Consider the following 22769-nt stretch of genomic DNA (forward strand, 5'->3'; position numbering starts at 1 on the left):
CAAACCATCACTGACTGTGGAAACTTTACACTGGACTTCAAGCAACGTGGATTCTGTGCCTCTCCTCTCTTCCTCCAGACTCTGGGACCTTGATTTCCAAAGGAAATGCAAAATTTACTTTCATCAGAGAACATAACTTTGGACCACTCAGCAGCAGTCCAGTCCTTTTTGTCTTTAGCCCAGGTGAGACGCTTCTGACGCTGTGTCTTGTTCAAGAGTGGCTTGACACAAGGAATGCGACAGCTGAAACCCATGTCTTGCATACGTCTGTGCGTGGTGGTTCTTGAAGCACTGACTCCAGCTGCAGTCCACTCTTTGTGAATCTCCCCCACATTTTTTAATGGTTTTGTTTCACAATCCTCTCCATGGTGCGGTTATCCCTATTGCTTGTACACTTTCTTTCTACCACATCCTTTCCTTCCCTTCGCCTCTCTATTAATGTGCTTGGACACAGAGCTCTGTGAACAGCCAGCCTCTTTAGCAATGACCTTTTGTGTCTTGCCCTCCTTGTGCAAGGTGTCAATGGTCGTCTTTTGGACAGCTGTCAAGTCAGCAGTCTTCCCCATGATTGTGTAGCCTACAGAACTGGACTGAGAGACCATTTAAAGGCCTTTGCAGGTGTTTTGAGTTAATTAGCTGATTAGCATGTGGCACCAGGTGTCTTCAATATTGAACCTTTTCACAATATTCTAATTTTCTGAGACACTGATTTTGTGGTTTTCATTAGTTGTCAGTTATAATCATCAAAATTAAAAGGAATGAACACTTGAAATATATCAGTCTGTGTGGAATGAATGTATACATTATACAAGTTTCACTTTTTGAATGGAATTACTGAAATAAATCAACTTTTTGATGATATTTTAATTATATGACCAGCACCTGTATATCGTGATTGGCTTGCGTACTTGTCGGGGGTTGGTGGTGTCAGATGTGGGCCTGGACTGGGCTGGTGTGCGGCTCTGTCCTGTGTGCATCCTGACAATTGTATTTCGGTTTTCTGAGGGGTTTGGCGGCTGGCTCTTAGAGAGGCGGGGGACTGTAGAGAGGGGGGTGATGGGGTGGGTTGGGGGTGCGGGCTGGTCCTTTTGAGCTGGTTGGGGGGTGTTTCTTTTGGATTTTGGTGCTCTGATTCGGTGTGATCCTGTCTGGGGGAGGATTGTGCTTTGGGGTGCGTCAATGGTTGTTTTGTGGTCGTGTCACGGCCCTTTGGATCGTGGTTGGGTCGCGGGGAGCCGGGAGATTCCCACCCCTAGGTGGGTCCTAGGGGCTGGGTGCTTTGCTGCTGGGTGAGGTAGGGGCGTGGGGGGTTTGGGATGGCGGGCTTCTGGCCTGGTCTGGGTGGCCTTGCTTCCAGGGTGTGAGTAAGGGATGACCTAGGCAAAGTAAGGGATGACCTTCCGTTAAGGTGAAAGGATCGGTCCTGAAGCTAGATCAGAGTGGAGTGATACAGGGTGTGAAGTTTGGACAAGGTAGTCAATGATGTAAACTTGTAAATAGTATCCCCATAATTAATCAGAATTTTTTTTTTAAATAGGCCAGAAAATAACTGTTTTCTTGAAACAATGGATAAACAAGACTTCATAAAAAGGGAGGCACTGAGCAAGAGTCCACTGGAATGCACAGATGTTTCCTCTGGAAGTGTTTTCAGTTTTTGGGGCTCGTGATCACACTGTCAACAGTCCCACATTATTGAAAGCTTACAAATAATGGAAGCTCTCCTTCCTTTTCAGTTGTAGGATTTATACACATGACTGTATGGGGACTAGGACATGAATGATGGACCTGCTTTAATTCCAGTCTCACAAGAATCAAATTAATTTAGGGAAAAGTAATCCCTAATGAGAAACCCATACATAAATGCTGTGATAGACATATCATATAGCCTACATGAACACTATTTGGATAACAGTGCAGATAAAATATTAAAGAACAAGAATACATTTCTCATGTCATCCTCTTTCCTCTTCTTATCTCCCCCAAGTTTTGTCCTGGTCAGAGGAGAAGTATAAAGGAGAGGAGGAAAAGAGTAGGAGGAAAATATTTCTGGCATGTATTCAGTCATTGGTCCAGCCTAAAATAGACAGATACATTTGTAGTGGAGTTTCCCATAAAAGCCTCCAAGATCAAAAACCTCAAGAGTTCTGAAAGCATTAAGTTTCTCATAAACAGGAACTCTCCAATTATTTCCTCCAGTTGCATCATACTTTTGGGGATTTTTGAACTTTCCATTTTGTCACACTGTGAAACTTTTCATATCAAAACATGTCTGACCAGTTTACATTAGACAACTGGAATCTAAGGCCAATCTATGAGTCTAATACTTTAATTTAACCACTTGACGCCTACATTTATTTACAATAAAAAAAAAATTATTTTTTAATTTTCTTTCAAGCTGATGCTAAATTAAGTGGAAATTGTTCATTTGTCTATAGAACATAGAAAAGATATAAATTCACGTATGATGTAGGAATTATGCAAATTAGCGACAACTGGCATAAACGAGAAACCAGTGCTTGGTTTCCCAGGTACGTATATAGAATATGCATAAACAGGCATTGGGGGGACACATACGCTATCACAGCTGCAGTCTGAAAGGACGAGGTGTGATGCAAATTCGCAACAATCGGCATTAAAGGGTTAACATTAGGAACAACACTGGCTCCGTTTGATTTATTTTAGTGGATAGTGTCAGAGTTGGATGAGTGCAGTAGCAGCAAACTGAGGTGTGGACCCAAATGGCAGACACTTGTGAGGAGGATGCAGTTCAGAGAAGGGATTTATTGAATCAACAAAACAGTCTTACATTGGAGCACAAGGCAAAGTCCAAACAGAGGAAAATCCAAAAGCAGAACACAGGCAGACAGGGAACAAAGCAAGACAAAAACACCAAACACCAAAATTACAAAATAAAACAGGATGTAAAGCTACAGACAATGCACAAGGATACATGTAACTAATTACAACAGAGAACAAGGAAGCAACGATCAACTACAAAACCCAAACAAGAACACAAAGGCAACGAGTAGCGCAGAAACGGATAATAATAAAATAACAGAAAAACACCACACTCAAACCCAAGATCATGACAGTTAGTACCATGTTTTTGCAACTACTTTAAAATGCAATAAAATATCAATGAAAGAGACATGGACGCATCTTATTGTATGTACAAAGTGTTATTATTTATTCACATTTGGAAAAATAATAGTGGTCAAAGCTTATATTTCCTTGTTGAAGTTCCAGTTTGCAGCTCCTCATTATACAGTTTTTGCTAGTATGAATTCCTCTTTTTCAGTGTCACTCAACTAGCACACACACACATACACACAGATGTACACAATGAATAGACGCACATGCATACAATACATACAAATACAAGGAATAAGCTCTGTTGTCTTATTACTTATTAATAAAGTAAATCTATATAAATATTAAACTATGAAATAGACAAGATATACAATATATAAAATAATAAAAATACTTATAGAACTAAAAATCTGCCAGCATTCTACGTGCAGTATCAATAATCAATAACCTTTAATGCAGCATACTGCTGCAGCTGGATTTGGAACACAATTGGTTTCAGATCTATATTTTACATTTACATATGTGTGTCCTTTTATTTATAAGAATACACATTCATTTCTGTAACAGTAAGTGACAATAAAACACTGAAAAACATTGGCAATAAAATCACCCTCTTTTGGCGCTCTTGGTATGTACCAAACTCAAGGCTGTGCACTAGTTTCAGGATAAGGCTGGTGATATTCTATATTTTTCTATGTCGGTGCCCATGAAGACAAAAACAAACAGGGCTTTAAACTACTCAAAGCTAGATTACAAAGGAGGACCTCAGGTGTCTTTGTGGCAATTATTTTGTGGTAATCTGATTAATTACACATTTGTAAAGATGCACCACAAAAGCACAATGATAAAACTAAAGGGGCCCACTTCACTTTTTACAAGGTGGCTTAAACTTTGCTTTCCCACCGCTGCATAACTATACGAAAACCCATCATGTGTCACACCACTGCATATTAAAATAAAAAATATTGAGAGACAGAGAGACAGACACTTTACTTGGCTTTCCATACACATTTCCCGCAGGCTTACTCTACAGTGGGCAAGGCAGAGTGTCGTGTGGATAAACGGAGAACGTCCTTCAGGTTGTACTTTCCCATTCGATTGTGTCTGTAGTAATGGTGGTAAAACATTACCAACAAGACGGCAACCACAACAGCACCTATTATTACCCCTAATATAATGACCATGGTGTAGTTGACTGCAGAGAGTTGGGTCAGGGGCGTGGGTAAAGAAAAAAGGAACAAAGAATATTATACGTCAGACCACCAAATACCAATACAGTCACAATGAACTTCCTTCCTGGTGTCACATGTATTGAGTTGTGTGAATGCTGCTGTGAGGAAGCTATACTTAAAGCAATATTGCAGTTGTTCTTTAGTGTCTCACTTTCAATCAATCTAACCCTGAAAACTGGACATGACAAAACTTAAAACTCACCTTGGACTTCCACCGTATAGTTCACAGTGATAGTCCCCACGTTGTTCCCGACAGAACAGATGTACTGCCCTTCATGCTCAACAGCAACAGATTTGATAGTGAGAACGCCATCACTGGAGGGGGGAGGGCTATCTGATGGGAGCGTCCAGCTGTATGAGGGGCTGGGGTTTCCCAAAGCCGAGCAGTTCAGTTGTAGAAGGTCTCCTTCTGAGATAATAATCCGTTTTGGAAGTAATGACCCCTCTAAATGAGGCTTATCTGAGTGAGGAAGAAGTAAAACACATCATTACAGCAAAATGGGACATATTTAATCATTGATGCAGATATAACAAAGCAGAGGTGGAGAGTACCTACTTTCAACACAGTACTGTCCCTAATAGCCTGTTGTATTTCACTTTCAGTTTCCAACTTCTACTCCAAAACATTTTAGAGAAATGTTTGACCTTTTAATCCATTGCCTTTTATTTAAAGGATCAGTTACTTTGCAGACTGATGTTTCATGGACAAGACATAAGATTATCACACTATATTAGATACTGTAATGAACTGGGAGAATTAAGCCTTAATGTTATGAGTCTCACTGTGTTCAGAGATGTTAGTCAGTAGACTGTGTTTAGGCAAAATGGGGCTTTGAGCTAAATGTTAACATGAATATGCTCAGAGTGAAAAAAAACATCTTAGTCTAATACACTAACGTCTGTTTATTAACTCTAAACACAAATAGAGCTGTGGCTGATGGGAATTAGACACCATTCATCCTGCCAGCGTAATAAATGCTAAATTTCATAACAATCCATTCAACAGTGTTGTTAAGACATTTCATTCAAAACCACAAATATCAACCTCACGGTGTTGCTAAAAGAAAAGTCAGTAGATCACAAAGCCTAGGCTTCTTCTTTTGGGGACCATGTATGTCTGTAGAAAATTTCATGCCAGTCCATCCAATAGTTGTTGTGATTCAGCCTGAACCAAAGTGGTGGTCTCCACAAACCAAAGGAAATATTTGGGTCTTTAGCTGGAAACTGCTCTACTTTATTCACCCTAGTCGTTAACTTTTTCTGATGTTTGGTGCTGGGTATGTAGCGTAAAGTGGGTTTGTAGAGCTTTTTTTTCAAATCAACGCTGATAAAAGCTGTGAGAGTCAACAAAAGAAGTAAAACCAAGATAATTAGACACTATAAAGGTCTGTCAAGATGTGGGAAACTGCAGAACCCTTTCATATAACCATGGTCATGAAATCCATTGTTAATGTAAAAATATTGATTAGAGCAGATTTAAGTAACAGATCAAAATACTTCTTCAATCACTGCAAAAGAGGCCAACTTGATAAACAAGGGTGTCAACTTCTGTCAATATTGTTGTTAGACTCACAGTAGACAGTTGCAGTGAGATTTTGTGACATCACCACTGGAGGGCGCTGAGGTCCTTCAGGTCCCAGTTCTAGCTTGGCTTCACACCAGTACTGGACTCCATCATCCTTGTTACTGGGGATGATGTTTAAAGTGAAGCTCTCAGTCACTGGTTTCTTCTCTGTGTTGTTGGACTGCAGTTGACCCAGTGCTGTGTGTCCTTTGTAGAAGGTCACAGTGAGGTCTTTAACAGGAGCAACATCCTGTACTGTACACTGCAGAGTGTACTGATGACCCTCCAACATCGGCCCAGAGTGATCAACAAAGCTGATGGCCACATTATGTGGAGGCTCTGTGGAGAAAAAGAGAGAGACAGATGTAGAGAGACAGATGCAGATAAAGGTTGTAAACAGTAGCTTAGCTTTAGATTATAAATTATTAAATAATCACTAGCGACAGTACTTTGCTCAACAGCAAGTTTACTTACTGTAGACAGTTACAGGCAGTTTGCTACAACAGGGGCTATTATTAAAAGAATAATAGCAGATGGGAGTTATGTCCCATTCACTCATTCTGTCAACCGTCCATAAAATCGGGGTTTTGGTTTTATCTGATATCTCTCCTACAGATTTTTCCAAACCAAAGGTTTTGTTGAGGCAGTCCTGACATACAGAGCAGTTGGCAGAGGTTGGGTCACCATACTTCACTACCAGTCTGGATGGAGTGAACACAGGTTTATCTGCACAGCTGTAATCTGTAACACAGACATTGATGGTTGTGATTTTACAGCTCAGTGTACAGTTAGCAATCAGATACACCATTACAGCATCTATAATTGTAGTTTAACACACAATGTCATTCAAGAAACCAAAAGTTCTATACTGTCTCTTAAAACAGTGTTTTTGTTCTTTTAAAGTTATAATAGCTAGTTCTTTCTTAATTACTGGAGTGGTATGTTGCCAGGCAACTGTCTGTAAACATAACATTAGCAGTCTCCTGCTTTCATGTTATTTTGAGCATCCACACCCACCCTTTTTACTACCCAAAAATACCTTCACAGTATGTAGTTATGTTTCTATAGTCATGTTGGTTGCATTTCTAGTCCATCACTGATCAATAAGGTTATAGATTATCTAATTTAATACCAATGTCTATGGCTATTCTACTATGATTTCAACAATTCAAACTGTAGGCTATTTTAAGATTCTGAATTGGTGGTGATAGCGCAGTAAATAAAACACATGCCTTTGGTGTGAGAGACTCCGATTCAAACGCACTGTGAGACACCAATGTGTCCCTGAGCAAGACACTGAACCCCTAGTTGCTCCAGAGATGTGCAACCTCTGACATAGCAATTGTTAGTCAATTGTAAGCTTAATGAATCAATTTATGAATTTCACATTTTAACTTTTACAACTGACATAAGCTACTGGGAATGGGTAAGTGATCCACATTGTGAATACTTAGGTAATGAAAGCTGCTCAAAATTCAGATTTGCTTTATGGGCATGACCATAATTATGTAGCCTAGAGTACTGCCATAGCATGTTGTGCAACTTTTACAATGTTAAGTACAATATTCAGAATGGGAAAAAAGAAAGATGGTTTGTACATTAGAACACTAACTAGCCTATATATACACTAAAAAACAAATGTTTAAAACACATTATAACTTACACTATATTGTAAACAATACTAAAATAAATATTAGGATATTTTTGGTTAACAAACAATTCAAAATTAAAAGAATAGAGCCCATATGACAAGAGGAGATTTATTTCATTTGTTTTTTTTATGTAGGCTACTACTCCATCTGCTAAAGTACAAGTCCTGAGAACATAAAAGACAAAATAAAATAAAACCTAAGCAAAACACTAAGCTGCATTTGATGGCATGTCCATAAAGCGCACCTCTAATGATAAAAGCTTGATCTATAGGGAGCTTAAACAGCTTTCAAAGGCGGCCTATAAAATCACATTTCAGTCCATAGCACATAAGGAAAACTTACTGCAACTGAAAACACGGACGTCGTGCAGAAAAGTCAGCAAAGGAACAAACAAAAATATGTAACGGAAAAACATGATTTCCAGTAGGGCTTGTGAGCAAGCGAGCAGTCCGGTAATACAAAACGAGTCCTGAGAGTGCGACTGAAATTGAAAGTAAAAAAGCTCCAAAAGTCCTCCCTTTATTATTTTCTCTAGAAAAGGGACGTCTCATACAGCTTACGCTAAATGCGTATCGCCATGGTGTTATTAGAAAGGAAGTGAAATTGAAACTAGCAACCAGGGCAGATTTCCCGATGCACTGGAGCTTTTGGGAAATCCCAGCATGGTACTGTCAGCAGACGATGACTGATCCGGAGTCAGTTTTCAAACGCACAGAACTTCAGGTTCACACGCGGTAAAATAGCTATAGGCCTACACATAACCTACTATCTGTATGAGTAGTCTACACACAAGCAACAGAGCTGAAAGTATGGCAGTTTTTTTGGTGGACACGCATGTTGGAGGGATTTTAGTGGTCTGGCAGCAGACTCATCTCATCTCCTTCCTGAGAGCCCTTCCCCCCTTTAGTAGGAAAACGGTATGCTCATTAATTTGCTTTCATATCCTGAGCTTGAAGAACTTTTAGTCACATTTTCCCCTTCTCATATCCTCCCTTTATACAGCACAAATTCTGGATTTCCACCCGTTTTCACTCCCCAATTCCTCTTTGGCGCCTGGTTATTTTGTGTTTTTCCTCTCCTCTGCTCCCATCCCCCTCCAGCTTGAGGAATCCAGGACTATATCAGAGGCAGATATTTTAATGGTGCTTGGCTGTCAGCCCAGTTGAATCAGCTACATAACTGCTGCAGAAAGCCATCAGTGAATTGTGATATGTCAGTGATAGGATACTATCTAAACCAAACCCTTACCAGAATCACTTTCTTCAAATTACCTCTTTATAAAATGCTTATTTGCTGGCTTCTTAAGTGGAGAGAATACTACTCTCGCCACAGATGGAAACAGCTAGCCTGTTTTGTCTAACCATAACAAAGTCCTCTCTCATTAATTGGCTACATTATATCTTGGTTCTCTTTGTTTAGTCCAGTCGTTCAAACTTTTTCTGTTTCGTCCCCCTTTAGAATCCGAAAAAAGTTCAAGCCCCCTGTTTCCAGAAAAAGGGGATTTCATTTTCATTTCATTTCAGACTTAAATAAAACAAGAGATTCAGGTTAGCCTTGATTGTATCAGAGCATTTTTTGTTTATGCCACCACATCAGCTACATTCATGTAACTTTAGGTCTGCTTAAAACCCATATCCCCCTGTGGTGCCACTCCCCCAGTTTGAGAACCGCTGGTTTAGTCCATTGAAATGCTGTGTCAAAATGGGTAAATGAGTAGTTGGCATATGGCCACTCATTGAAACCGCAGTGTGTTATTTTTCCACTTCAGTTTCTATAAACAAAAGAGATTTAAATAGTGAGTGAGCTTTATAGGTGCTGGTAGGTTGATTTTGTTTTATGCTAAGCTATGTTTACCTGCTGCTGGCTGTTGCTTCATTTTTAGTGTAGTTTTTACATTTTGGTTTTTTTATGTAATAAACAAATTATATAACCTGTTAGGAGGAGCATTTTATCAGCATTTTACCTTACTTCATATTGTAAAAAAGATTTGATCTGAGCTCCAAAATTAAGTCTACCTCAGCCGGTTGGCTGGCTCAACAGGCAGTTGCTATCCAGACAGGTCAAAAGTCAGTGGTTAATCTCAGTGTATGTTATTTAATTACTTATCGGCCTTACTAAGCCTCTACTTGTTTATTAAGAACTTGTTCTTTGGGTCAAGGTGAGGCAGTAATGATATAGTCTGAGCAGGAGACAGTGAGCTATAACAGTTTGACACTTAACATAAACAGCAACAGGCTGAACAGGACCTGGCTTTATACTTGCCTTCGTTATCTCCCCCGGATTCATGCGAATTAAATTATTAGGTTTGTATTGACAAACTGACTTTCAATTTAGGCCTCAAAGCAAAATAACAGTGTGGATGGATGTTTGTAGATAGAATTACACTGAAGTATGAGGTGACGCACTTGAGCTCTTTGTTCACACCATGCCATGACGTATTTAGAACATGTTTTCCAGCTCTGCAAAATAACAGAAGTGAAATAAGCTAAAGTTTATTCAAAGGAAGCTGACCTTGGGTGACGGTCAAGTGTTGGGGGGGGGGGGGGGGGGGGGGGGGGGGGGGGGGGGGGGGGGGGGGGGGCTTTCAGGGTTACAGCACAGTGTGACCTGGACAGGAAACAGGAATGAATTTCAGCTGAACCACCACATAAATATAAATCAGCAATGACAGCAATGTGGGTACTGTCACATGTATTCAGTAGGGTCATAGTTTAGTCAAAGAAGCTGCATCTTAAACTCATAAAATCAGTTTTAAGGGAATATGTGGATGATTTTTACTGTCTCACACTGTAGATCCATTATCAGCCTGCATCACCAGGTATTGATGTTTCTTGTATTCTTAAAGCCAACTAAAACTTAAGGTCTCACATCTTCCTTTCCTGACAGCACTTTTCTTTACATGGCTTTTAAAAAGAAATAAACAATGAATGACATTAAAGTCCCCTAGTTAGGTCTACCTGGTTACATTATTAATTTAATTTGCATCGTGAGTATATTGAACCTACCAATTCTCATTGCTGCTTTTGAGATCAGCTCAGTGCTTCAACATCAAGTAATTTTAGGTAACACATCAGTACAAGAGACCTCTATCATATTGTTTTGTTACAAATGTTTAAAATTTAAAACAGTATAGAGGAAATTAATGTTTTATTAAAAAAATGTCATAATATTTTATTACTGTTCAAAGTCAAATAATTACTTACATAAATATACTGACTGTGGCGCCACCCAGTGGTAGTCTGAATTAAGACAATGTGGTAGACAGCAATACTGACTGCTACCTGCTGCTTTGGGGAGGAACCATCAAAACTGTGCCACAGCATGGTATAAATAATGTAATTAGTAAAAATAAAAGGAAGCCCTAAATGCTGTAAATTATATAGTAAGTGATGTCATAACCCGGCTCAAAGGCCATGACAAATACAGAGAGGACACGGAGGATTGCCAACAATAAACATATTTATTGTAACAACTTATATAACTAAACTAATAATCAACGATGTAGAGTGTGTTAGTCAGTGAAATCATTGGTGTAAATGTGGATGAGTGACAAGTACGGAGCTTGGGTGTTGAGGAGTGGTAACAAACATAATGTAACAAAACAAAGGAATGCTGCTGCTGCTGCTGCTGCTGCTGCTGCTGCTGCTGCTGCTGCTGCTGCTGCTGCTGCTGCTGCTGCTGCTGCTGCTGCTGCTGCTGCTGCTGCTGCTGCTGCTGCTGCAGCAGCTGCTGCGACAGCTCGAGGGCCGGAGTATTTATCCTCCCACAGCATCTGGCCCAGGTGCTCCCAATCTGGCTTACGGGCGCTGTACCTTCAGGGACAAAAGGAAAACAGTACACTGCCCAACACCACACAGTTAAACACCCAACTACACACTGAGGTAATCCCTAAAAACTGTGGTACAAGAGCAAAATCAAGTTTGTCCTGTTCAGAGATGGGAATTATTCAACTTTTCAATGAGAGTAAATGGATTTGGAATATTATGTAACTGCACACTAATTAGGCTTTGATTGTAATATTGACTCAAGAGAAGTTATTAATTTCACTTTTATTCTGAATAACGAATGATTTACAGGAATAATGAAAATATTTTTTAACTGAATAAAAAACAAAGACAGGAAAAACAAATATGACAGTGACATAATACTTATTGACTTTGTTTTCCCTCCTTTGTGTTTATTTAACTTTTAATAAAATATAGCCTAATATATTGTAACTTATCTATCACTATCACTACAGTATGTTCTGAGCAGGACCACTGCCAGGATTTTAGAAATACTGAGGAGTCCCTCTAATACTTGCATTTTTTCAAAGCTGTAATTTAGATTACTGCACATTATTTTCTTTCCTAATATGAGGCCTAAACTGTGTTTGTAAGCCTTCTCCACAGGAATAAAATTATGGTGGAAAAAGTCAGAGTACTTCTTAACAATGTAAATTGAATAATACATTCTATAATACATTCAATACATTCTGAGTACCAGTGGAAAATACATCTGGTGCATCTATTGAAAAGTGTCAAGTTGGTACTGAATGCTTAGACAGATTGTTAAGCTGTGTTTACTTATTCTTTGGTCATAAATTTCCTAATTTAAATTAGAGTTTATTTATTTAAACTATATTTTATTTAAGCAAAGCAAAGCATTTAACATGTATCCTTTACATTAAGCAGTTTGGAAAACAGGTAAATAAACAGTCAAATTTAAGTACACCAACTCCACTACTGCTATTAATACTACAATACTACAGTTTCCACAGTGTCCTCAATGATAGGCACAGCCCTGGTTCTGATTAAAGAAAGGTAGAGAGGCAGAAATTATCATTTTAAACACTTCTCACTTGGGAGATTACAGTCAACCCACTCTACTGATAAAATATCAGAAAATTATATTGTGAAAAGTAAGTAGTACCACAGCAGGCTGTCTTCTATCAGTCTACGCTGAAAACTGATTTCATTGTGCCATTTTGAAACGTAATTATAAATACATGCTGTGCCTTAATAAAAAGTTGAAGACGATGAAGAGGACGATGGTGATGATGATAACCAGCACAACTCCTACTGCCACGATCATGACTATGAATTTGTATGCATTACCCTTGACATCCACATTAAATGACACAGTGATAGTCCCTACGCTGTTGTTGACAGAACAGATGTACTGCCCTTCATCCTCAAAAGCAACAGAGTTGATAGTGAGAACGCTGCCTTCGAAGGAGAAAAGTCTAGCTGGGCGAGTCCAGGCATACGAGGGGCTGGGGTTTCCCGCGGCCAAGCAGGTCAATTGTAGACGGTGTCCTGATGGGACGGTGATTGGATCTGGATATGATGGATGATCTAGCTGAGGTTTATCTGTGGTGTATAAATTAAGAATAACTACATGTTTCATTAAAGCCAAAGGCAAATAAGTAAATAAGTGGTCGACTAATGTAAGGATGAGAAAGTATACTGTTTGAAAGTCTCCCTGAGTAATGTGCACTGTTATATGCTTGTTTATGTCTTGTATGACAGCAAGGTTTTGATACTTGGTCCACTGTATTATTTTTAATCAGTTAGGGGGAGAAAAAATGTTTTTTCAGTTACAATACATAGCCTACTGTATCTCTTGGCTACTGTATATGGTAAATGTAGGCTAAGGCCTACACAATGGCATGTGAAATGTAAACTCTTCACAAAATGTAAACAAGAACTAAGGAACAGTGCAGAAACATTTTGGGAAATATGCTTATTTGCTTTCTTACTCCTTTGCATAGAGTAAGATGAGAAGATTGATACCACTCTCAGGTCTGTCCTTTAAATATAAAGCTGGAGCCCCAAGACAATTTGATTAGCTTTGAATAAAGACTTGCTAGCCTGGCTTTTATCAAAGATTTTTATTATTTAAAACTAAGCCAACTAACACCTTTAAAACTCATTAAGTATACAGATATCCCATATATAATTTGTTTGTTTAAATTGTAAAAAGAAGTTGATGTGATTTTACAGGGGCAGTGTTTCTTGGCAGGGGTCATTTCCTTGAGGAAACATATTTTTCAGTTAAACATTCTGTATCCTCCATTTTGTCAGATCTGTAACCAAAGAAACAACTCAGCAAATTCACTTGTTGGAGCTCTTCATCATGTTTTTTGTTTTTATTAAAGCTGTTGATAGCTAGCAAATAGCTGTCTGAAGCTAATATGTTGATAATACAACATTCAAATAACCTGTTTTACTGTTGGACTCACTGTTATGTATTTTTATGTTTTAAGTGCACAACAGTTAATAAATTAAAATTTGCTCAAATATGAAAAAATTAATCAAATATGATCAAATTATCATGATAAAATTCAAATAAAGGTTGGGGAATAATATGGTTATATCATTGCCCAGCCATGGTTGAATTTGTTGTCAGACTCACAGTAGACAGTGGCGGTGATGTTTCGCGACGTCACCACTGAAGGGTGCTGTGGTTCATCAGGTCCCAGTTCTAGCTTGGCTTCACACCAGTACTGCATTCCATCATCTTCACTACTGGGAGTGATGTTTAAAGTGAAGCTCTCATTCACTGGTGTCTTCTCTGCGTTGTTGGACTGCAGTTGACCCAGTGCTATCTGTCCTCTGTAGAAGGTCACGGTGAGGTTTTCAACAGGAGCAACATCCAGTACTGTACACTGCAGAGTGTACTGATGACCCTCCAACATCGGCCCAGAGTGATCAACAAAGCTGATGGACACATTATCTGGAGGCTCTGTGGAGGAAAAGAGGGAGAGATGTAGAGAGACAGATGCAGATAAAGGTTGTAAACATTAGCTTAGCTTTAGATTGTAAATGATTAAATATTCACTAGCAACAGTACTTTGCTCAACAGCAAGTTTACTCAATGTAGACAGTTACAGGCAGGGAGCCACAACACTGGCGAGCAACACCACTATAATAGCAGATGGCAGTTATGGACCATTCATACATATATATATATGTATATATATATATATATATATATATATATATATATATATATATATATATATATATAGCATATATATATACACATTATAGCATATATATATATATATGCTATAATGCAGGTTTATTTTCCCACAAATGTAAGAGAATTTGTCTGGGGCCGGAAAGTGACAGAAAATAAAAACATGCATTATTAATTACAAATAAATAAATATGCCTACCTTTGACCAAACAGAATAAATATCTTGATAAATGGGTAGTGTAGTGACATGGCAACATAAATATTATTTTCCCCCCTGTATTGATTTCCTTATATGTATTTCTATAATTTTTCCCTTGTTTCCTTTTTACCACATTCATTTATTTATCAACATATTTAATCTAATTTATATCATGATTTATTGTCCAAATTGGGAAGTTTACCTGCAGTGAAAACCACAGCCAACATACAGTATCTTTTCATAAATTGCGGGAGGCAGCTTTCTCTGCAAGCCCAGTATGGAACTCTTTGATGTGAGCTTGTAATGACCAAAACCCGATCCTGTAATAATATCACAGACTCCAGCTGGCGCCTATCACCTACTGCAAGACTTCTCACAGGTATTTCACTACAGTTTCTGGTGTTCTTCATGTCTGAAGAAACCTTCAGCAACAGTGAGTCACTTCATTGTCTGTTTAACCAGGTGTTTCATGTGTGTAACTCACTCTTCCTGAACCCGCAGAGCGTGACACTTTAGTCAACACCCTCACCATCAACAGATGACAAAGAACCGCTAATTTTCACTCTCTGCCTGAAGAAACAGAAACATCAGTGGACTCTGTGGGCCTACTTGTTTGTGTTTGGTCAATTGTGTTTCCTTCATTCAAACAAAGAACTAAAATAGCTGAATAACATTAAAATAAATACTTACTAAATATAATACCAAAAATAATGAGTGCACACAGCACCAACATTCCTGATGGTTTGATATTTTTATTCTACATTTTTTCAAGTTTCATATTTAATTCACTAATGAGATCTGTCCCGCTGTGAGTTCCATAATCAATTAAGATACTGAATTCATATTTATTGACTGTTACATATGACTGATAAATGTATGCTGCTTTGAACCCTGCTTTAAAAACCCAACTTGTTAAAAAAAACAAACTCTAATACTTACCACAACCGGACACATGGGGCCTGTGCAGAGAACTCACCAAAGAAACAGACAAAAGTACAAAACAAAAAAACATGATTTTGAATTCCAGTCTTCTAAACAAAAATAAACAGTCTGGCAATAAATCCTGAAGGTGATGAGAATAAACTCCACAGTAAGGCGCACACTTAAATCCACTTCTGTTTTGACTATCCACTGAAGTGGAAAGATGTTGGAGGCGGGGCAATGCAGCATCTTGTTACAACTGTTCTTCACAGTGATGACTTGAGTTTAAAGTTTTTCATGTGTGAAGAGTTTTGTCTGATGTAATTCATAAATGGAACAAGATATCAAAAAGTTTAGTGTCAAAAAAATAAAACAAAAAAACATAGGCTTATGTGAGATAAATAACATACTGTATTTAGGCCTACTGTTGCCTACATGGATATATTAGAAAAATATTATCCACATGGTAACTGATTCTACCATTCCTATAACAAGACAAAGATTTGAAGACTGTTGATATGGTCTGTATAAAATGTTGTTTATCCATGTCAGTATTAGAAAAAACACTCAACAATTTATTTATACACATGAAGCCAACCTCAACAACCTTTCAGTTCTGCAAAGTCAATAAAAGTCAAAGACAGATGAGAATGTAGAGGAGCGCTTCACTGAGAGAAAAGGAAGTTGACCTGAAATGCGTCAACTCCAATAGAGAGAAAACTCATTTTCAGCATATCCGTATGCAAGTACACTGAGGTCATGTAGCTTAGTTTATTTTAAATAGTTTTAAACAAATGGTTTGGATAATCAAAATTACAATGCATTTAAATGAGAACCCCCCCCCCCCTCCTCCAATTTCACTCAACAAAGTATTTTTACAGGTTTAAGGGAGTACATAATATAGGCCTTTTGTGGAGCTTTTGGGGCTGAAGACAACTTCAATGAAAAGAATCTGGGTGTGTGGAGTTAGAAATAAGTTAGAAGCTGACCATTTATTTTTCTACCCCCAACAGACTTTTGACAACTCTGCCTCTGATTAGCTAGTAGCCTACATGTTGCCTCGGGTGTTTAGGATGGTTAAGGTTAGGGTTTTTGGGTCTCTCTGACTGGGGGAAAAAAGCTACTAGCTAGCATCTCTGGCATACGGTGGAGCATCAGCCCTGAGAAACTCTTGATGCATTCATGTTCAGTAACTCTGTAAGAAATATTCATCGTTGGAAATACAGTCCCCTCCAAAAGTGTTGGAACGGTAAGGCAAATTCCTTTGTTTTTGTTGTTCCCTGAAGACATTTGGGTTTAGGATCAAAAGATGAGTATGAGACAAGAGTTCAGAATTTCAGCTCTCATTTCCTGGTATTCACATCTAGATGTGTTAAACAACTCAGGACAAACCACCCTTTGTTTGAACCCACCCATTTTTCAAGTGAGCAAAACTATTGGAACATGTGACTGACAGATGTTTCTTGCTGCCCAGATGTTGCCTTTTAGGTTGATTGTCCAAACATTAAATAGCTCTGCATGACTAGTCTTAAGTTTTCATCCTTGGTTCAAACCTATAAAGACTGCATTTCCTGTTAAAGAGGATAAATCAACATGAAGACCAGAGAGCTGTCAATGGGAGAAAAGCAAGCCATTGTCAAGCTGAGAAAAGAACGAAGGACAAACATTGGACATAGCAAGCACAACAATTTGTAACGTCCTGAAAAAGAAAGAAACTACTGGTGTACAGGTCGGCCAAGCAAATCAACAGTAGTTGATGACAGAAATATGGTGAGAGCTGTGAAGAAAACCCCCAAAACATCAGTGAGTGACATCACCAACGACCTCCGCAGTGCAGGGGTGAAGGTATCACAATCCACTGTTGGAAGAAGACTCAGAGCAGAAATATAGAGGCCACACCACAAGATGCAAACCACTCATCAGCAGGAAGAATCGTAAGGCCAGAGTGAAATTTTGCAAAGAAGTACAGAGACGAGCCACAAAAGTCCTTGAACGCAATCTTATGGACTGATGAGACCAAGATTAATCTCTAGCAAAGTGATGGAAAGGCCAAAGTGTGGAGAAAGAAAGGAACTGCTTATGATCCGAAGCACAAGCTCATCTGTGAAGCGTGGTGGAGGTAATGTCATGTCTTGGGCGTGCATGGCTGCTTCTGGAACAGGCTCATTAATATTTATTGATGATGGAACTGATGATGGTAGCAGCAGAATGAATTCAGAAGTGGACAGAAACACTTTGTCTGCCAAGTTATGGAGAAATGCATTGAAACTAATGGGGAGGAAGTTTATCATGCAGCAGGACAATGACCCAAAGCAAACTGCCAACAAAACAAAGGACTTCATCAGGGGGAAAAGTTGAAGGTTTCAGACTGGCCAAGTCAATCACCTGACCTTGACTCAACAGAGCTGCATTTCACCTCCTTAAGAGGAGACTGAAGGGAGAAACACCCTGAAACAAACAAGAACTGAAAGAAGCTGCGGTAAAAGCCTGGAATAGCATCACAAATGAAGAATGCAACAGTTTGGTGATGTCGATGGGTCGCAGGCTTGAGGCAGTTATTGCAAGCAAGAGTTGTACCACCAAATATTAAATGTTATTTACTTTAAGATTATTTGTTCCTTTACTTTTGCTCACTTGAAAAATGGGTGGTCTAATACAAAGGGTGATATGTCCTAAGTTGTTTAACACATCTAGATGTGAATACCAGGAAATGAGAGCTGAAATTCTGAACTCGTCTCATCTTTTGATCTTAAACACTTAATTTCCTGCATTCTGGAGACATTTTCTGCTCCAATTTATTTATATAAAGGGGAACACAAAATTCAGGTGGCAGGTGACAATTCAGAATATAAAAATAATGGAATATAATGCAATAATCAGTAAATTGTTTTGCTTTTTTCTCTATATTTACATTGCATTGCATATCACTCAAATTTTTTATTTAACATTTCTTGTTGCAAGCTATTTTTCAGAACACTTTTAACAAATGCTTTCAAAAAGTGGTGGGGACATGTTTCACGCGTCCCCAGTGTAAATGACACCTATGCAGGTGGGAGAATAGATTGATTTTCTAATGTTTAGTGTTAATCACCATCTAACTCAGCCAGTTAAGAGCTACATGAAGCCTTAGATGTTACATGAATCTGGTCCCTGGAGCACAGGTTTTTTCAATTTTCAATGCACATTTAAGAGTGTAAGTTGCAGATATTAACAATAATGAAAAGCTAAGGCTCAGCAGTAATAACAATGAATATAGGCCTATGTGCAGTTCTATCATTCATTACATAATATTATTTGTGAGGACACAAAAAGTGGTCCACATCATCTCAAGCGCACTTATCGTCCAAAACCATTGTCAAACGTAGCTACTGTATCAGCTTAAATGAATGAGCAAGCACCCAGGAACTGCTACTAACTGTACACACACACACACACACACACACACACACACACAGTATCCTGCATTCATTGATCCACCACTTTAACGTTAGTTAAGTAGTTCTAGGTGCAATTCAATATACCAACAGTGCTGTTACAGTTCCGTTATAACATTAATGATAACGTATCTGCTACTTTCACTCACCATGTAACGTTACGTTAACATCAGCCTCATCGGGCTCATTTTCTGTAGTTTGTATAAACTGTAGTCATTTGCAGCAGCCGCCGTGTCACCCGGAGCGGCAGGCGATTCAGCTGCCGGTGTCGTGCCAAGGTCGTTATCCCCGTCAGAAAGTGTTTCACCTGCCGCGGGAGCGCGCGTGTATTCAGCGGTGAAGGCGGACCTTCGACTTCATCAAAGTGAATGAAAAATATACCATGTGGATTGTTTAATCTATCGGTTTAGTATTGTTTTATTAACGAGGTTTGTGTAGAGCAAGCTAGCACTTATAAACGTTTTTATAAGCTTACGTTAGCCTATATGAGAAACCAGTCACCTGACCTCGCGCCTGCCTGCAAAATTGATCCTTATTGGAGCCCTTTAAGTGCTACCAAAACCTCCATGTCTGTCTCAGTTTCTTTCTGTTTTTGTGTCTGTCCTTCGTACATTCTGTAAATATCTAGCTATTGTACTTTCCTTACTTTCCCTTGCTTTTTCCTTCCTTTCTATCTCATCTTTTTTCTGTTCCAACATAGTGAAATGCAGAGCTCCCGCCCTGTCCATGCAGTCTTCATTTTTACTTTTCCCTTTTCCTTTTTTTCTGGATTTTCTTTCCTTCAGTCCTCTGTGCCTTTCCCGTTTACTTTGTCTTTTGCTACTGTTTGTCCCTGCCTTTCCTTCGGTCTTTATGTCCTCTCCATTTTTTCTTCTGCCCCACATTTCCATGTTCCTTGAACCATTTTGCCATTTTTAGATGCTTTCTGCTCCCTATAGAAAACAATCTAGATTAGTGCATAAATGTTTTTTTCAGTGTACTGTATGCCATGTACCAGCAGGACAAACCTGAAAAAAGTTTTTGTCAAACCAAAATTCATGTAATTCCTGCCATGGTTAACTTGTGTGATACACTGTTCTTTTCTACTTTTAAATGCTGGTGACAGATTGAGAATAAAAGTTATGACAAGTTTGTGTAAATAATGATACCAACATATCTAATGTATCCTATAACTGTTTAGGAATATTTATGTTTTTAATTACAAAGTAAACACAGTTTTTATGTTGCAACAAATTAACTAGAAAAGTATTTATTTATTTTTTTACCTATGTTTGAACCTTAGCCCAAGTAATTTATTTGCTTAAAAAAAGTCTGTTAATATAGGCTATATAATATTAGACCTACCTCTGACAGCATCACATTGAGAATGTACCTGTCAGAACACACCGTGGTGCAGACTTATAGCAGTGAGGGTGTCACAGCTGTCGAGAAAGTCTGAGAGGTATTTCATAATCCTGTCAAGCTGGTTTTCATCAATGGCCTGAACAATATAATAAAATCAAATAAATGGAATTCTTAATATTTATAGTCTCTCTTTCTTTTCTGTGACAACAAGGCCACAGAGAAAAAAATCAGTGTACTACATCAGTTCCAGTGACAAGAGAGCAGAATCCCCTCAGCTGTGGCTTGCTCTCCTCTGTGGCAAAGTGTGGCTTTAACACTCATCATTGCAACTCGCTTTAATTTCCAGTTAAGATATACTGCAGCAGATTGCAACCTTATCACTACACTAACCTTATTGCAGTTTCTGTATAGGAATTGGTGATCGACTAATAAAAAAAAATTACATTGTTTTGTTTGTGTTATCTTGAGTGTGAAAAAAGCACTGAACTATCACCCTTTTTTCATTTTCACAAGCAGAATAAAGGTTTACCAAATCAAAAACTGTGTGTTATTGAAACTTTAGCCTATGTGGGACAATCTAGTCCAGATTTGAGATCTCTAGGTATAGTGGGTTTGGATCCGGCCCTAGTCTAATGTGGTCTACATGCAAAAAAAGCAGTGAAATCGGCCTTTAAAGCATTTTCACAAATTGAATAAATGTTTCACAAATCTGAAACTATGTTTGATTGAAACTTTAGCCTCTTTGGAGTAATCTAGTCCAGATTTGAGAGCTGTAGGTATAGTGGTTTTGGATCTGGACCTTGTCCAATGTGGTCTGCATGTGGAGAAAAAGCAGTGAAATCACCCTTTTGTCATTTTCACAAATAAAATAAAGTTTTTTCAAATCTAAAAAAGTGTTTCAGACAGCCTTAAGGCTTTACCTAAAATGCACAACAGCTTTCACAGCAGTAAGAGGTGCAAAAAAGGGAGAATCTGTGGCTCAGCAACTAATTTTACTTTCACGTAGGTTCCCCTTAACTTTCCCCTTAACTGCCGGGTGAATTTATGAATGAACGTGTGAAAGTTGTCACGAAACGATGTTGTTACGTATCATCTCGCTGTTTTAAGTGGGTATACGGAAATCTTTGACCTTTCTTAGTGGGGAGACAGCGTATACCTGCGTATCACGTAGACTACACCACTGGTTGGAAGGACACCCTGGAGGGCAATATTTCATGTGTTTTTGCACATTGGGCCACTGTAGAGGGATTCCAGAGATATATATAGCGTAACGTTAACATTTTCAAAAACAAATATAAACAAAATGATGGCAATGTAACACTAATTTAATATCTATTATTGTTGCATTCTGAGTAATGACAATGTACTGTATGTTGAAAAGATAGCATAGTAGTGATAAATTGTATTCAGTATTAGGCCTACATTGTGAAAAGTAACTGTTCTTACACAACAGGCTGCATTTTTATCCGAAGAACTGATTTGTATTGATATCAGATATGAGCTATATAGTAAATTGTCTTATATTACAGTATTTTACAGTGAAAACAAACTCCCTCTTAATTACAATGAACTTAAATGAGAGAGAAAGCTTATTAGCATGGGACACATACTGAAGCTGTGAATCAGTGTGCCACTGGAAATGGGGACCACAATGGTGACAGTGAGTTTTTGTGGCATCACCACTGGAGGGTGCTGTGGTCCATCAGGTCCCAGTTATGGCTTGGCTTCACACCAGTACTGGACTCCATCATCTTTATACAGTGGATGATGTTTAAAGTGAATATTTCATTCACTGGTTTCTTCTCTGTCTTGTTATTGAACTGTGGTTGACCCAGTTCTGTCTGGAGCAAAATCCTGTACTGTACACCGTAGAGTGTAATAATAAATAAGAATTCATTACATTTATATAGCACTTTATCATAGAAACTCAAAGCACTTCAGAGTGAAGTGGGGGGGGGGGACTCATCTCAACCACCACCAATGTGTGGCATCCACCATTTTGCACCAGAACACTCACCACAGACCAGCTTGAGGTGGAGAGGGCGGGAAACATTAAGCCAATTTCTCTGGGGGATGATTAGATGGCCAGATGGAGAAAGCCAGGTTGGGAATTTTGCCAGGACACCGGGGAACCCCTTACTCTTTGTGACAAGTGCCATGGGATCTTTAATGACCACAGTGAGGCAGGACCTCGGTTTAACGTCTCATCAGAATGATAGCATCTCCTACAGCACAGTGTCCCCATCACTGCACTGGGGCATTGGGATCCTATTATTAGGACCAGAGGGCCCTCTAACACCTCTTCCAGCAGCAACTTACACATGTTTTCTGAACTCACCACGCAGTTCAACCTCCTCACCTTCTTTTCTC

At 38.7% G+C, this 22769-nt stretch overlaps 2 protein-coding genes and 1 long non-coding RNA gene across 5 annotated transcripts in view; all 3 read right to left on the minus strand.

Moving 5' to 3' along the window:
• Positions 1-22769, minus strand: part of mad1l1 (mitotic arrest deficient 1 like 1) — a 96952-nt gene that overhangs the window by 10284 nt on the left and 63899 nt on the right. The window lies entirely within an intron of this gene.
• On the minus strand, positions 2762-8453 carry LOC123969261 (intercellular adhesion molecule 1-like). Its single transcript, XM_046046492.1, has 5 exons — positions 7881-8453; positions 6361-6627; positions 5896-6225; positions 4525-4782; positions 2762-4285 (listed from the first exon to the last, which is right to left on the minus strand). Exons 1-5 carry the CDS (start codon positions 7951-7953, stop codon positions 4113-4115), a joined length of 1101 nt encoding a protein of 366 aa, XP_045902448.1. The 5' UTR covers positions 7954-8453; the 3' UTR covers positions 2762-4112.
• On the minus strand, positions 14222-19280 carry LOC123969263. Its single transcript, XR_006824700.1, has 3 exons — positions 19205-19280; positions 15640-15671; positions 14222-14264 (listed from the first exon to the last, which is right to left on the minus strand). It is a non-coding gene; the product is annotated as an uncharacterized LOC123969263 (long non-coding RNA).

The sequence above is a fragment of the Micropterus dolomieu genome, linkage group LG04 (assembly GCF_021292245.1).
Source record: "Micropterus dolomieu isolate WLL.071019.BEF.003 ecotype Adirondacks linkage group LG04, ASM2129224v1, whole genome shotgun sequence".
Classification (NCBI taxonomy): Eukaryota; Metazoa; Chordata; class Actinopteri; order Centrarchiformes; family Centrarchidae; genus Micropterus; species Micropterus dolomieu.